This window comes from Phasianus colchicus, chromosome 3 (genome assembly GCF_987193195.1).
Source record: "Phasianus colchicus chromosome 3, bPhaCol1.hap1.1, whole genome shotgun sequence".
Classification (NCBI taxonomy): domain Eukaryota; kingdom Metazoa; phylum Chordata; class Aves; order Galliformes; family Phasianidae; genus Phasianus; species Phasianus colchicus.
In genome coordinates, this window is record NC_143438.1 from 45007832 (window position 1) to 45021375 (window position 13544).

General features: G+C 42.0%; 1 protein-coding gene across 8 annotated transcripts in view; it reads right to left on the minus strand.

Annotated features, from left to right (window-relative positions):
* Positions 1-11761: 11761 nt before the first annotated feature.
* Positions 11762-13544, minus strand: part of PTPRM (protein tyrosine phosphatase receptor type M) — a 460562-nt gene continuing 458779 nt past the window's right edge. For 6 of the 8 annotated variants that reach the window (XM_090137384.1, XM_090137387.1, XM_090137385.1 and 3 more), the window contains one exon: positions 11763-12661. In XM_090137384.1, coding sequence (XP_089993510.1) covers positions 12608-12661 — 54 coding nt within the window. In that variant the 3' untranslated portion in view covers positions 11763-12607. Of the gene's footprint in view, positions 12662-13544 lie in introns of all 8 variants that reach the window. The other 2 variants (XM_031588942.2, XM_090137388.1) reach the window with 1 other exon arrangement.

Below are 13544 nucleotides of genomic sequence, written 5' to 3' on the forward strand. Positions count from 1 at the left end.
GAACTTAAACAAGCCAGGACTCTTGCAGTGATAGCTCTGAAGCCATCAGATTCCCTATGGAATGGCTATAGGGCATCACTTGTATTGAAATCAGAAGTCTTCTGATTCCCACCATTCCACAGTAAAATTGTTGGAAGGATATTGTGTCTCTTCCTACCTGCTACAAACTGTCAGACTATGTCTTTTGGTGACATCTAGTCTGACATTAAATAATGCAATAGTAGGGGGAAAAGAGCTCCATAAATGTCAGAAATATAAAACCCCAAGGAATAATTTGTGTGGGTTTACCAAGAATAAGTAGTACCACCCATGCTAGATTGTTTTTTGATAGAATTACGAAATTAATGGATGATAGAAATGAAATCTATTAAACAATTCTGAGCTTTCAGTAAGGTATTTGATATAGTGTGTCACAAAATCTTGTGTGAAAAATGTGTAGCCATCTGACCTGCAAAGTAAGCATCATGAGAGTTGAGGATTGAATCAAAGACTTAAGAAGAGGGAAAGTTAAAAAATAAATGACAAACTGGAAAGAAGAATTTACTCTGGGCTCTTCAACATCCAGTGCTAATTTCAGCCCCATTTTATGCCTTAGGGAACTGTCAATGAGATGTGGAGGTGACAGTAATTTGAGGATTCAGCTGAAATAGAAATCTAAGCAGAAATTGGTAGGAAGACGAGTTTCCTTTTGGCCTCAACTTATCTCAATAGCAGCACCCTGTAGCAATCCCCAGAAAAACAAAGAAAACCTTATGTGCAAGGGAGGGGAAGATGAAGGGGAAGGCAGCACGCTAGATCACAGCATTTAATGAAGGCCTGGACTGGCAGGCCTTGGTGCAGAGACTGAAAGAGGACCTGGTGACCAGCTGGCCCTCAGCTTAGCTTCTCTCATTGTCCCTTGGGGCACCCTCTGGGCATTGGTTTTCTTTTGCTTTCTCCTTTCTCTGACAGCCTGCAAGGCTGAGATGCCAGCAGAGACCTATAGAGGTGGGAATTGAAGAGAAATTAGCAACCCAACTCGCATACTGCACAAAAAGGGTATTTTAAGGAGTATGCAGGAATGTTTTATATCATGTCACAGGAAGGTCCTGTCTGCAGAGTGCAGATGAAACTAGACTTCAAATACAGCTTTGCTGTACTGATTTTTGCTCACATTTCTATGTGTCTTCAATAATAAATAGCATCCTCTCCCCACCACCTCTCAGTTAAGCTGCATCTTGTAAAAAGAGCATGTCTCAGAAATGATCCTGCAGGTGCCCACATCCTCAGGTACCCGTGTGGGTGGCAGTGCCCTGTCTGCAGCCTAACCAGGGAAGGGGAGAGGAAGAAGTCCCATGCCTAGTGGGGAAGGGGAGAGGAACAGGCCCCATGCCTGACCAGAGAAGGCGTGAGGAGTAGCCCTGGACCACACCACACCGGAGGCCACTTGGCTTTGCTCTTTCCTGCAATCACAACTGCTGAATTAAAAATATCTCCTGGATGTGTAGATTACAGCAGCACTATCAGCTTCTTCCAAGCAGTTTTTTAATGTCCTGTGCCTGGAGAAAAGAGGTGGAATAAGTGAAGAAGAGCAAGCTTGTGGCACAGCCCTGGAGAGCCCCCTGAGCCCTTGGAGCCTCACACTTAGTGCCAACACCAGCTTCTCCAACTTCTTATAAGCACTTATTTCCTTCCCTCCTTTCCCTCCTCCATAATAATAACACTCAATCTGGAGTGTGGATGGCTACAGCCACTCATATATCTGGAAAGTGCCTTTTATTCCTTTATAAGTGGTGTAGCAATTTATATTCTGAAGGTCCTGGACCTCCTGTTACTCATTTTTTCAGGTGTTTTAGATTTTTGAGTAAGTATAGTAGCAAACATGAGTGACAGTAAAACCTCGCCTTACAGAGAGACTAGTTTTCTTCTTTTACAGAGATTAGTGTTATTCTTTATGAATAAAAAAGAAATCTCTTGGCTGATGAACTTTGCTATGACACTGGGAGGGAATGGCTCCAGACAGTTGTTCCCTTTCTTCCTCCAGAATCGCTTCACTCAGCAGCTATTTGTTGGATACTGAATAAGCCAAGGAGAAGTGCCATTTCTTGCTGAGACTCAGTGATCAGCTCTTGTGCTGGGGGAGCAGGCTGCAGGAGCTGAGCCCTGCTGAGGACAGCTGCCTGGAGCCCTGATTCAACAGGCAGGTAGCCTTCGTAGGCAGCCCAGGCTCCTGGGGTCAGCACTGGCACAGTCCACTGGGTGCAAACACCTGGGTTTGGAAGGACCTGGTGGTCCTTTTTGGGTAGCATCCCCTACAAAACACGTTTTCATCTAATTTACCTCTCCTGGTTTGCAAATAAGCAGGCAATGTCACATCCGCTAAACAGCTACAATTATGCAGCATCATAAATTAAACTTTTTAATTTGCCAAAATTTCTGGCTTATATCATTTATCATGCTGAGCCCTCGTTCAGAGAGGCAGAAATGCTTCCTGTGCTGCTGTATACAAGAGGGAATCTATTTCCCCTTGCCCTGCGGTGCAGGATAAGAGTGTGGATGCTGAGGGATAATGTTGGCAGCAGGAGAAACTGACCAGTGGGATGAATGGATCCTTGGTGAGGCATTAGCTCCAGGACACTGTGCTGTGGTTTGTGCCACAGATCCACCACAGCTGCTTTAGGAAATGAGTGTCCTGCTGTCTGGGTCACCACAACACAAAATGGAGCCCAGAGCAGCACTGAGGAGCAAGCTGCTTCACTGCTGTCAGGGCAGTTCCTATGAACAGGAGCATGATGCTCAGATTAGCAGTGCTGTTCCCCACTGAGCAGGCTGGCATCAGCTACAAACACTTTGCAACACAGGAGGTGAAGTCTCCCTCAGAAGCTGGATGGTTTTGACCTCTGTCCTCCCTCAGCTCGCAGCTCAAAATTTCTTAACCTGTGAGACGGGGAATCATTGAGGTTATTTCCATAAATGCGTTCCACCGATGAAGGCTGGGTTTTGAAGATTGATGTGTCTCTAAGACTCTTTAATACTGTGAACATCTCTAGGAAAGTTATTAATGACTCTGGTTTTTATGTACAACAGCAAGGTTGTGTTGATGCTTCCTAAAAAATAAAGCGGAAGTGTGAGCTTGTTTCAAATCTCGTAATTCTGGACTACAGTGGGGTGCTTGCAATGTTCTTCTCCATGAAAGGTTTTGAAGGATTTTCTCTGATGCCTTTCCTTAAAACTGAGCTCTGGATACTATTCTCTGTTTGGAAGGAGGTGGTAGGTTCTCCTTCCAAACAATAAACAAAAATTTACTTATGGACTTGATAAGATTGGGGTAAGGGATGTGAAAGGAAAATACTATAGTGAAAAAAGAAATACCAGAGGTCACAGCAATTTGAGGTGGTTTTTTTTTTTTTTTTTTGGAATAAACGTATGAAGATTTATCTCAGCAGCAAGTAATACAAATAAGTTAAACTAGTCATATGCAGTTGCCCTTTTCCATAAGCAACAAATCTATGTCAGATGTAGATATATGTGGTTGTGCTTAGGTAAGTAAGCTGCATTTAAGGAACTTAGCCCCCAAAATTGTAGCAATTCACAGCCTTGTTGCGGTCTCTTCTGACGGAATATAATCTCTTGATCAAGTTAAATATACACATTGCCCATTTGTTGTTAAAGAAATTTCAGGTCCAGCGGTGGAGCAAGCCCGTGCTGTTAGGCTGGTACCATTAAGTCTTATGGAAGCTGAACCAAATAGCTTCAACATGCCTCATCACCATGCAAAATGTATTTAGAGCTTCGCACCTGTGAGCTGGAAAAAAAATATGCTAACTTATACAGCAATAAGGAATGATTTGTGATGTTAATGGCTTTCCCATCTATACATTACCAGACGAAATATATTGCATAATTTATGAAATTGCTTTAGTGCTCACAGCACAAATGGTGCCTCCCGATTGGCTAAATTCAGTGCCATATGTTCTATATAAAGTGTATTTATACTCAACCAAGATATAAATTGTAAGGAAGCCTTGAGTACAATGATAAAATTATAAACACATTTTCCGCCTGTTGAACATAGAATTTATATCTGTAATCTTGTCTTGGTTGTGTTGCAACAGTCAACTTGGCTTCTATATTCGCCCCCAAAGGCTTTCTTCAAATATTCCCTTACTAAAAGTATTTTTTGAAGCTCTACAACCAGACAATTAAGTGAATACAAAGAGCTCAATAATTACTTCATTCAGCCAGTATCATGTCATGTGTGGTAATGTCTTTCTTCCTTTTAGTTTATTTGATCTAGTGATATGCTACACTGATAGACTACCTTCCAATTCTGCATTCAGCTCCATTACCAGCAGTTTTAAGAGAATATATCAGTTAGATTTTTCATTCTCATCAACTGATCACAGCATTTCAAATGTTACCCCTCTATTATACATATATGTTAATGTATAGACATTTAATTACTTCATTTCCCAACTGTTTGAATTGCATTATCATACAGTGAGAGACCTTAAATCTACACGCCAGGCCTCGATTCATCCCCTATGAGAGAAACTGTCTGTATAAAGCTTCTGATGGTGGCTGCCCTTTACCAGTATTCCAGGAACACCTGTCTGTGCAGGCAGATGGCCTTTGAGGACAGCGTACCCTGCGCCTGTCTCTGTCACTGTGGGACCACGGTCCCAGGCTAGGCAGACCTCTAGTAGGCTCCTGGGTCAAGGCCTCGGTGCGTGTGCTTTGTTTGAAACAGCTTTCTGACAGTCCTGGTGGGCATCAGCCAGGTTGGCTGAGTCTTCTCTTTCCTTTTTCCAGAGAGAAGTGAAGATCCATTTAAGGGCTGCCAGCTTTGTTAGCTGATTGATGGGCTCCTGGCCTGGCTGAGCGCTGCTCTGAAGGTTAGGTTTCCTGAAAGCCAATGTGAATTCCCCCCCTCCCCCCCAAGGCATGCTGGCACTTGTAGAACAAGCAATTTATCTGCCTGGCTGCTGGATGTATTAATATTTGAAGTTAATTTGTCTGCTTGAATAATCTGGTGCCAAATCATGTAGCCATTTATCAGCTGTAATGGGAAGATGCCACTCTTGCCTACCCGCTTTTAGGGGTAACCAGCATAACCTCAGCACACTAACACAGACGATTACTGAAAATTACATTGCAGTATTGTTCTGACTGCTTGGTTACAAGAAGTATTTAGTAGTTTTATGGGAAAGGTTGGACTAAATTACAGCCAAGTAGTCGAGATGAAGCGTAACAAATGTACAGTTTTCCGAGCAGTTCCAGTGAGGGGAGGGTGTCCAATTCTTTGTGTCTCAGCTAAATAAAACCTGCAGTAAGCGTGAATGTTGAAAGAGAGCACTCAGAAGATATTTTGGGAGGGAGGATGTTCTGTTTAGGAGCAGGGGAGGCAAACCCCAACCAAGCCAATGTGCTGCCTGGGCTGTGCTAACAGACACCGTGGGACTGTGGGAGGAAGAACAATGCTGTCAGCATAAACGAGAATCCTGGCTGGAGAAGAAACATTTGGCAAAGCTGTCTGTGTGAGCAGAGTGGCCCTTGCAGCATGGTTGGAGATTCAGAATGTGGGTCAGAGTAATTTGGCAAGAGAGGACATAGTCAAGGGTGAAGGTGGAAAGAATGCAGACAAAGAGGAGGAGCACAGTCTGACCAGCATGCTTCCTCATCTGGTAGGAAGGCAGTGCAGTTTAACATATCAGAACTTCATTCCAATTACAATAGCACTCACCTGCTTCTCCTTTTGGCTGACAGACTGAGGCACAGCTTAGCACAAGGCTGCCTAAGAAGGCAGAAGGTAAATTGCTCATGTACTGTTTGTTACTGGATGAGCTGGAGACTCATGGTCGCACTACTTCTTACTAGATTGTGACAGATTGGTACAGGCAGCTTAGAAGCACAAGGATGTGAAAAATAGTTTGTGGGGTGTACTTAGTTCATATTCCACCAGGAAAAGGCCAGTGTATACACAAATTAAATGCAATGAAGCAAAAGAGTTGCAAACCATTGGCAGATGATTTTCAGTGGTGCTTTTCCTGAGGACTTCCTCAAGAGCCTATTGTTCTCAGATGAAGACTGAAATCATTCCCACATATAAGGCCACAATCTACCAGTGTGGCTGCATCTGTACTGTTCTCCTCCCCTTCTTCTAATATCACTGGTCTGGATGAAACTGCAGCCAAGCTACATTGCAGTCTGTGTAGTGTGCACTACTGATGAAATTCCTGTGCATGGCCAACAAAGGTCATTGTCCTTATGCTGTGTCCTTATACTGCCCCATGTGTAATGTGAAGACTAAGGACATGATCCAGCATGGTGCTCTGTCTTCTGAGTTATCCAAAGGTAATAGTTCCTGTGGGAACAACTCCTCAGGGTCAGATGCCACCTCCATGTATAACAACTGCAGTCTAAGAGGTTACAGGCAGGTGTTGTGTATCTGTATGATTTGTTCATGGCAGAGCAGAAATGCTAGCAGAGATTTTTTGTTGTAGTAATCATTGGTTATAGACAGAAATAGAAATGGCCTTATCAGAGTGCAAATCACAGAATCACAGAATGGCCAGAGTTTGAAGGGAACTCAAGGATCATGAATCTCCAACGCCCCAAATACTGACCAGCAATACCCCAAATCTCAGTGTGTTATCAACACTGTTTTGGTCATAAATCCAAAATACAGCAGCATACGGCCAGCTATGAAGAAGACTAACTAGATCCCAGACAGACCCATAACACCGCTTGGACATGACTAGTACAAGGCTGGATGCACTCAAATGCAAAATGTGTGTGACTATCAAGTTGCTTTTCGTGCACACGTGAGAATGGGCAAAAGGATATTAATGCAAGCATTTGTAAGACAGGAAGTTTTGATGGCATGTACTCTGGCATAGCAGCAGTAGCAATGTACGTCTAGCATGAATGATAGTTCTGCTTTAATTGTGGCCTTTTAACAAAACTTCTCACACACAAAAAAAAATTACTGGAAATATCAGGACTGTAGAGATACAATTAAAAATCCTCTAGTTGCTACTGAAAACACAACAGTAGGAGAGTTGCTTTGAAAAGGCTGTCAGTGAATATGAGATATTCATCTCCCCTGGTACCTTCCTTAGACAAGCTACAGCAAGCAGCTCACAGTATTCATTGTCAAAGTACATTTCTTCTGTGCTTTTGTGCATGGAGTGTTATGCACAGACTTAGAAAAAACCATGGCAGAAATCCCAATCTCTGCATGCCTCATGTTCCCTTTCTACCTATTACCCAGAGAGAGTGTAGTTTCCTGTGATGACAAGACTGGAAGGGATGTGGAATGGAGGCTCATAGTGGGTGTTAGATGTGATCCTGGAGTGAGAAGCAAGACAGTGGCAACCAAGAGCAAAGCATCTTCCAGGAAGGCTATCGAAGTGCTATGCTCTGCTGGACAATACAAGCCTGCAAGCAGTGCAGCACCTTTCCTGCTCTGCCTGGCCTGGAACTGAGGAGCTGCAGAGATGCCCAGAGGTGAGGATGTGGAAGGTGAGCAGTGACTGTTGGCAGAGAACAGGCAGCACTAGGTTGGCATGGAGCAAGATGCCTTCTGTGAGCAGCTTTGGACCTCTCCCACAGGCAGCATGGGGATGACCAGGGCAATGCAAATTCACGTGAATGTGTGATTTCATGATATATATAAGGTCCAGGCTAGGGAAAACTAATAAGCAAACAACAGAAAAGGAGATCCTATAGAAATCAATTATTTTTAACATGGTCTGTTGGGTTTTTATTTCTTGTCACTGGTATTCTGTCACAAATGTGACAACAGTTATTGGCTTCACAAAATCACAAAATGATGGAATTACTGAATCACCAAGGTTGGAAAAGACCTACAAGATCATCCAGACCAACTGTCCTCATAGCACCAATAGTTTTCATTAAACCATGTCCCTCAGTACAACATCTATATGGTTCTTGAACACCTCCAGGGTTGGTGACTCCACCACCTCCCTGGACAGTCCATTCCAGTGCCTGTCCGCTCTTTCGGAGTAGTATTTCCTGACATCCAACCTGAAACTCCCTAGGTGCAACTTGAGGCCATTCCCTCTCGTCCGATCACTAGTTACATGAGAGAATAGGCTGACAGTACTTATAGAGTAATGTATATAGGCCTCCTTAATAAATATCAAAACAACAGAGTTGAACTGTACAGTTTTTTGCTATTTCTAATTTTGTTTTTCTTTTAATACAGCTGAGTGTTTGGCAGAAAAATTCAGACATGAGCTGCACTATTTTTTCTAGACATAGTTGACAAAACATATAGGTCACTCCAAGAGTAATGCTTCTTATTTATTTCCATGGAAACTACAAGGGATACAAAAAAGTACAACAACACTATTTGATAGATCAAATTCTCAACCACAGAATATTATTTTTCAACATAGTCACCACCACTTGCTTATGCATTTTTGCCAGCAGTGAACAAGAGCCTGCCATGTCGCACTCAAAAAAATCTGTACCAGCAGAGGTGACCCAGTTTCACAGCTGCTATGGTGACATTATTACTAGGAAAATTTTGCCCATGCAGTCCGTCTTTCATTGGCCTAAACAGATGGAAGTCAAAAGGCGCCAGATCCAGATTATATGGTGAGTGTGGTAGGACAGTCCAACCAAGATTGGCAGTGTGCTCCACAGTCTTCAAACTGGTATGGAGTCTGGTGTTATCGTGTTGCAAAAGAATGGTTCTCTTCTCCTCTGATCTAACTCTGAAAGTTCAAGCCTCTGGCTTAATCAGTGCTGTGACACAGCAGTCAGAGTTGATAGTTTATCTAGTTTCAAGGAAATCCAGAAGAATCACCCCTTTGTATCCCAAAAGACAGTACACATCACTTTACTGGCTTAGGGCTGTGTCTCAAACTTTTTCTTCAGTGGGGAATTCACGTCATCACTCCATGGATTGCCATTTTGACTCCGGCTCATTGTGGTGACACCACATCTTGTTACTGGTAAATGATGTGACCTAGAAAAATGTCACCTTCAGCCTCACATTTGTTCTATAGGTCTGACAAACTTTCTTATAGTGCTGTTTTTGTTCCTGTGCAAGCATCTGTGGGACCCACCTGTTGCAAATGTTGCAGTATTCCAACACTGACACCATTGTTTCCAATGCATTGAAGCTCTGATATTTAGCTCTGTACGCAGTTCCATGCTCCTAATCTTCCAATTAATGTGGATGAGCTGATTGAGAAGTTCTTCATTTCATGATGTGACAGCTGTACATGGCCGTCAGGAATGTGGCTTGTCTTTCAAGTCACTGTCACCACTGCTGTGATGACACCCACCTCCTCACTGTGCTTACACCCACTGTTTGGTCTCCATAAACATTCAGCAAGCATTGATGAATGTCAATGGGAGCAATTTTTTTCCACGTGAAGGAATTCAATGAGACATCTTCTCTTCATCTGCACTTCCACATCAGATACCATTCAATCAGATTGCCCCGCTGCTGCCATGTGTCACATGGCAACAAAATGTAACAATACTGATGAGAAGGTCCATCCTATGCTACCATACCACCAATGTCTGCCTTTGATGTCGTGGATCAACATAATAAAATAGGAGGCTGAGCATGTACAGCGGTGTGGTAAGATTTTATATTTTACTGTAAATCCTATTTTCTATTCTTTGTTTTCAAATTTCACTGTACATAGTCCTTACACTTTGCATTAGTACTCTGTGAAAATATTTGGCCAGTCATTGACTCACTTTGCTGATGAAGAAGCCCAGGAAGGTGCTAGAAGCACCGCTGCTAAAAAGATAGAGATACCTGAATGTGAAAGCCTGTCCCCATCAGCATTGCTGATCTTTCAGAGGAGCAAAAATCAACCACCTCAAGTCCTCAACAGATGATGAAGTGGGTAATACATATGGCCAACCATTTGAAGTGTTTATTCATTTATATGCCTCTTATATACCAGGGATTGAAGAAAACATCCTTCCTCTATTCCTTCCAAACTAGGATTGATGTTCTTTGTATGTTCTACAGCGGCACAGTGATTTTATAATGTACCACTAAAAAGGGAAGCTGGTTTATGAACATCTGAAATGGCTGTCACTGCAGTTTTCTTTCTATTGCCTCCTCTGCAATAGTATCCTCCAGGTAGCTTTCAGAAGCTTCATGCTTCTTCTTGAATATCTGCCCTCCGTGTTCACCTCTTCCTTCTGCTCCTAATTCTTTACTTTTTCTCTAGCCCTGGCTCCTGAAGACCTCATCTTACTTTTTTTTTTTTTTCTTCCTTTTTTTTTCTTTTTTTTTTCTTCTTGCCAAAATACTTTACCTAAGCCTGGGTTTTTATCATTCATATCGATAACTGTAGTAGGACAGCAAGGACACAAAGTGACTTACTACTTTCCTGAGCTGGCTCCCATCTGAAGACATTGAAGTTCAAAGTGGTTTGACTATGCCTGTGCCAGAAGAACAAAAAAATCAGTGATATCATCAGTAAAGAAATTAAAAACCTTGCAGAACTCTCTTCTTGTCATCTCCTTTCATCCCTCATCCCCCAAAACCTACCTGTGGCAAAGCAAGTCTTGAAGAGTGCAACATCTGAAATAACGCTGGCAGTTTCTGTCCTTGGGAGAGATTGCCATTCTTGCTGCATTTCAACAAATCTTGCTCCAGTTTGGGATTCTGTTGCCTATGTCACTTTCAGTCTCAGCAGTTCTTCAGCATGCTTAGCTGTCTTAAAGTTCTTGGAACCATCAGGTAATATTAGACACATATATGAGTATTTCAATGACTAGATAGTGAAAATAAATTGTTCAGCAATCTTTAATCATTACAGAGAAGTGTGCTCGGCTGGTATACTGGGTCTGTCAAGCTGGCTTGGAGGAATACAATAGTTGAGGTTTCCACGTGAATCAGAGCATATCCTGCAATGGGCTGTACTGCTACAGGGCTCACCCAAGCACAGCCATTCTTCTCAGAGCTGGGGTTGTTTTTCCTAAGTTCTTCAGTACTTCTCTCCAGTTTACAGCAATGGCCTGTAGCTGTCAGCTACATTTTAAAGCAATTTTCTTGTAAAATAGATGCTTTCCAGCTGCAGAGGAATCCAATCCTCATGTCTTCAGATCTGAATTTTGCAGTGATTTGGAACTGGCTCTTGACAAGCTGTGCATCATTCTATCCAGGTTGGATACCTCTTAGATTTAAAGGCTCTCAAAACATTTTGACTTTGATACACTTATATCAATACTGTCCCCATCCCAGATGGCTCACATGTTAAAATAATCTTTTTAAGAGCTGAAATACTGAGCAGTCTGCAACCTCCTTGCTCTGGGTTTCCATACAGCTCTGGAAGGCTTCAGTACCGAACAGTTGCTCCGCCTGCAATGTCTCCTTGGTACTGCTGGGTAAGAGAGAAAGATCTAGAAACCCAAAGGACAGTGCAGTAAGCCATTGCTGGTTCAGTCCTCTTTGCTACTGTGCTTCTTGCACTGCATCCATGAAGGTGAGGCATAACATGCCTCTGTGACAAGACTGAGTACTGCATGCCCAACCAACATCAGCTCTTCTTCACCGAGCAGCAGAACTTTCAGGTTTTCCATTTGTGTGTGTGTATCTTAATTCATCCAACTCACCTCTTCTTTTTATATAGTGGTGTGACACATCTTTCTTGCTATTGGCTGGATCAAAATTAGATCACACAAAAAGCATGCTTTGGTGTAGCTCAGTATTCAGAAGAATTAAAGTCAAAAGAGGTTTACTGGAAGGCACTCAGATGCCAAGAGGTATTAAATAACAAGATTTTATCATGTATGTAATTATTTATTGAGCTGAGAATCCATACAATTTAAACAAATGTTTACATTATCATACAGTAAGCATTTCCAGGGCTTAATAAAAATGATTGTCACTCACTGTGCTTCACAAAAAAATTCATTTTAATGAATAAATAATTTGATGAAATCAAAAAATATTTACAATATAAACAAATGAAAAAGCTTTGGATATATTAATCTGAGCATCCTGTATTTTGCATTTGTCTAACTGCATTTCTACCAAGATTCTCTCTCTGAAATGGTACAAAGTGGATAGAAATTACAACTCAAAAAAGTTAACATGATTTGGTACGTCTTTCCATTAGTTCAAATAAGCTACATATGATTCATTTATTATGCACGTGTTAGAATGCAAATATAACTAAAATCATATATTATCAAAATGCCAGATAGCATTCTCCACAGAACAAAAATGTACACTAGGCCATGACAATAACTGAGAATCACAGGCGACAAAATATAACGAAGAGTACAAATTCCTTCATAAGAATATAATTGTGCTCTCTTATTTACCAGAGGACTATGCTGCTTCACCACATCGATGGCTACATATGAATACAGTGTTCAACGACCGCCATGTGGTTTGGTGTATGCTCATATGGGTGCCAAGCAGCGGCATTAATAGTGGAAAATGGGCAGTGCAAGCAGTTTTATAAACACCTCGTTGGGCTCTTAAAAAGAGCCAGTTATACAAAGCAGTAGAAGCGTAACACTGAGAAGTCTTCATCTCATTGACACAGATATCATGAAACGGCTTGCTTTGTTTGTGGTGGTGGAGGGAGGAACAGTGCCTGCGCTGTTTATGCCATCAGCCAGAATTCAAGTATTCCAAAGCCACTTCATAGCAGAATTTGTATTGATCCTGAAAAATCAAGACAACCACAAAGTCAATTATTGAAGGAACTTAATTAAGGGGATCAATATTTCTCTTCTGTTAAAATTATTTACAATCAGCTATGGGTCTATTGGAACCAGTTTGCAAATCAATTTTATATTCAAATAAGAAAATCTTTACATTAACCAGACAATAGACACTACGCACACAATAATTTACAGTACTGCTCCTATTAGTCGTGTCGTTAGCTGCTCTAATACACTTGTATGAGAGAAATTGACTACACATAAGTAAATTGACTTGCAGCCCTTTAGTCATCTGTCAAAACGCTCACATAGTGCTTTGCCAGAATTGGAGTTATTGAAGTTCGTCCATGGAAACGTTGATCTTAAAACAGACCCAATGTCTGATGCTTTCCAGTGCATAACTCCTATTTTCAAACAATCATAAAATCATTTGAGTTGGAAGGGACCCTTAAAGGCCATCTAGACCAACTGCCCTTCAATGAACAGGGACACACCTACAGCAGATCAGGTTGCTCAGAGCCCCATCCAGCCTGACCTTGTGTGTCTCCAGAGATGGGGCATCCACCACCTCTCTGGGCAACCTGTCAGAGGTGGTGGATGTTCTGTCCCTAGAGACCTACCAGCATCTGAGCATCAAAATACTCAAGATGCTCACTACATGTCAATGTGAAGTCTGCTCACTGATCTTCCTCTAGATGTAACTGAAACTCACACTGAAGTACTGTGCACCGTCAGTACAGTACAGCAGGAGACCAGGCCAGATCTGAATTAATTGGACCTTTTCACATTCATTTTCAAACTGTTAATGGTGATGTGTATTTTAGGGTCCTAACAGCTCTTCTGTTACCCAGTCTAAGTTTCCAGGTACCAGTCCTGCACTTTAA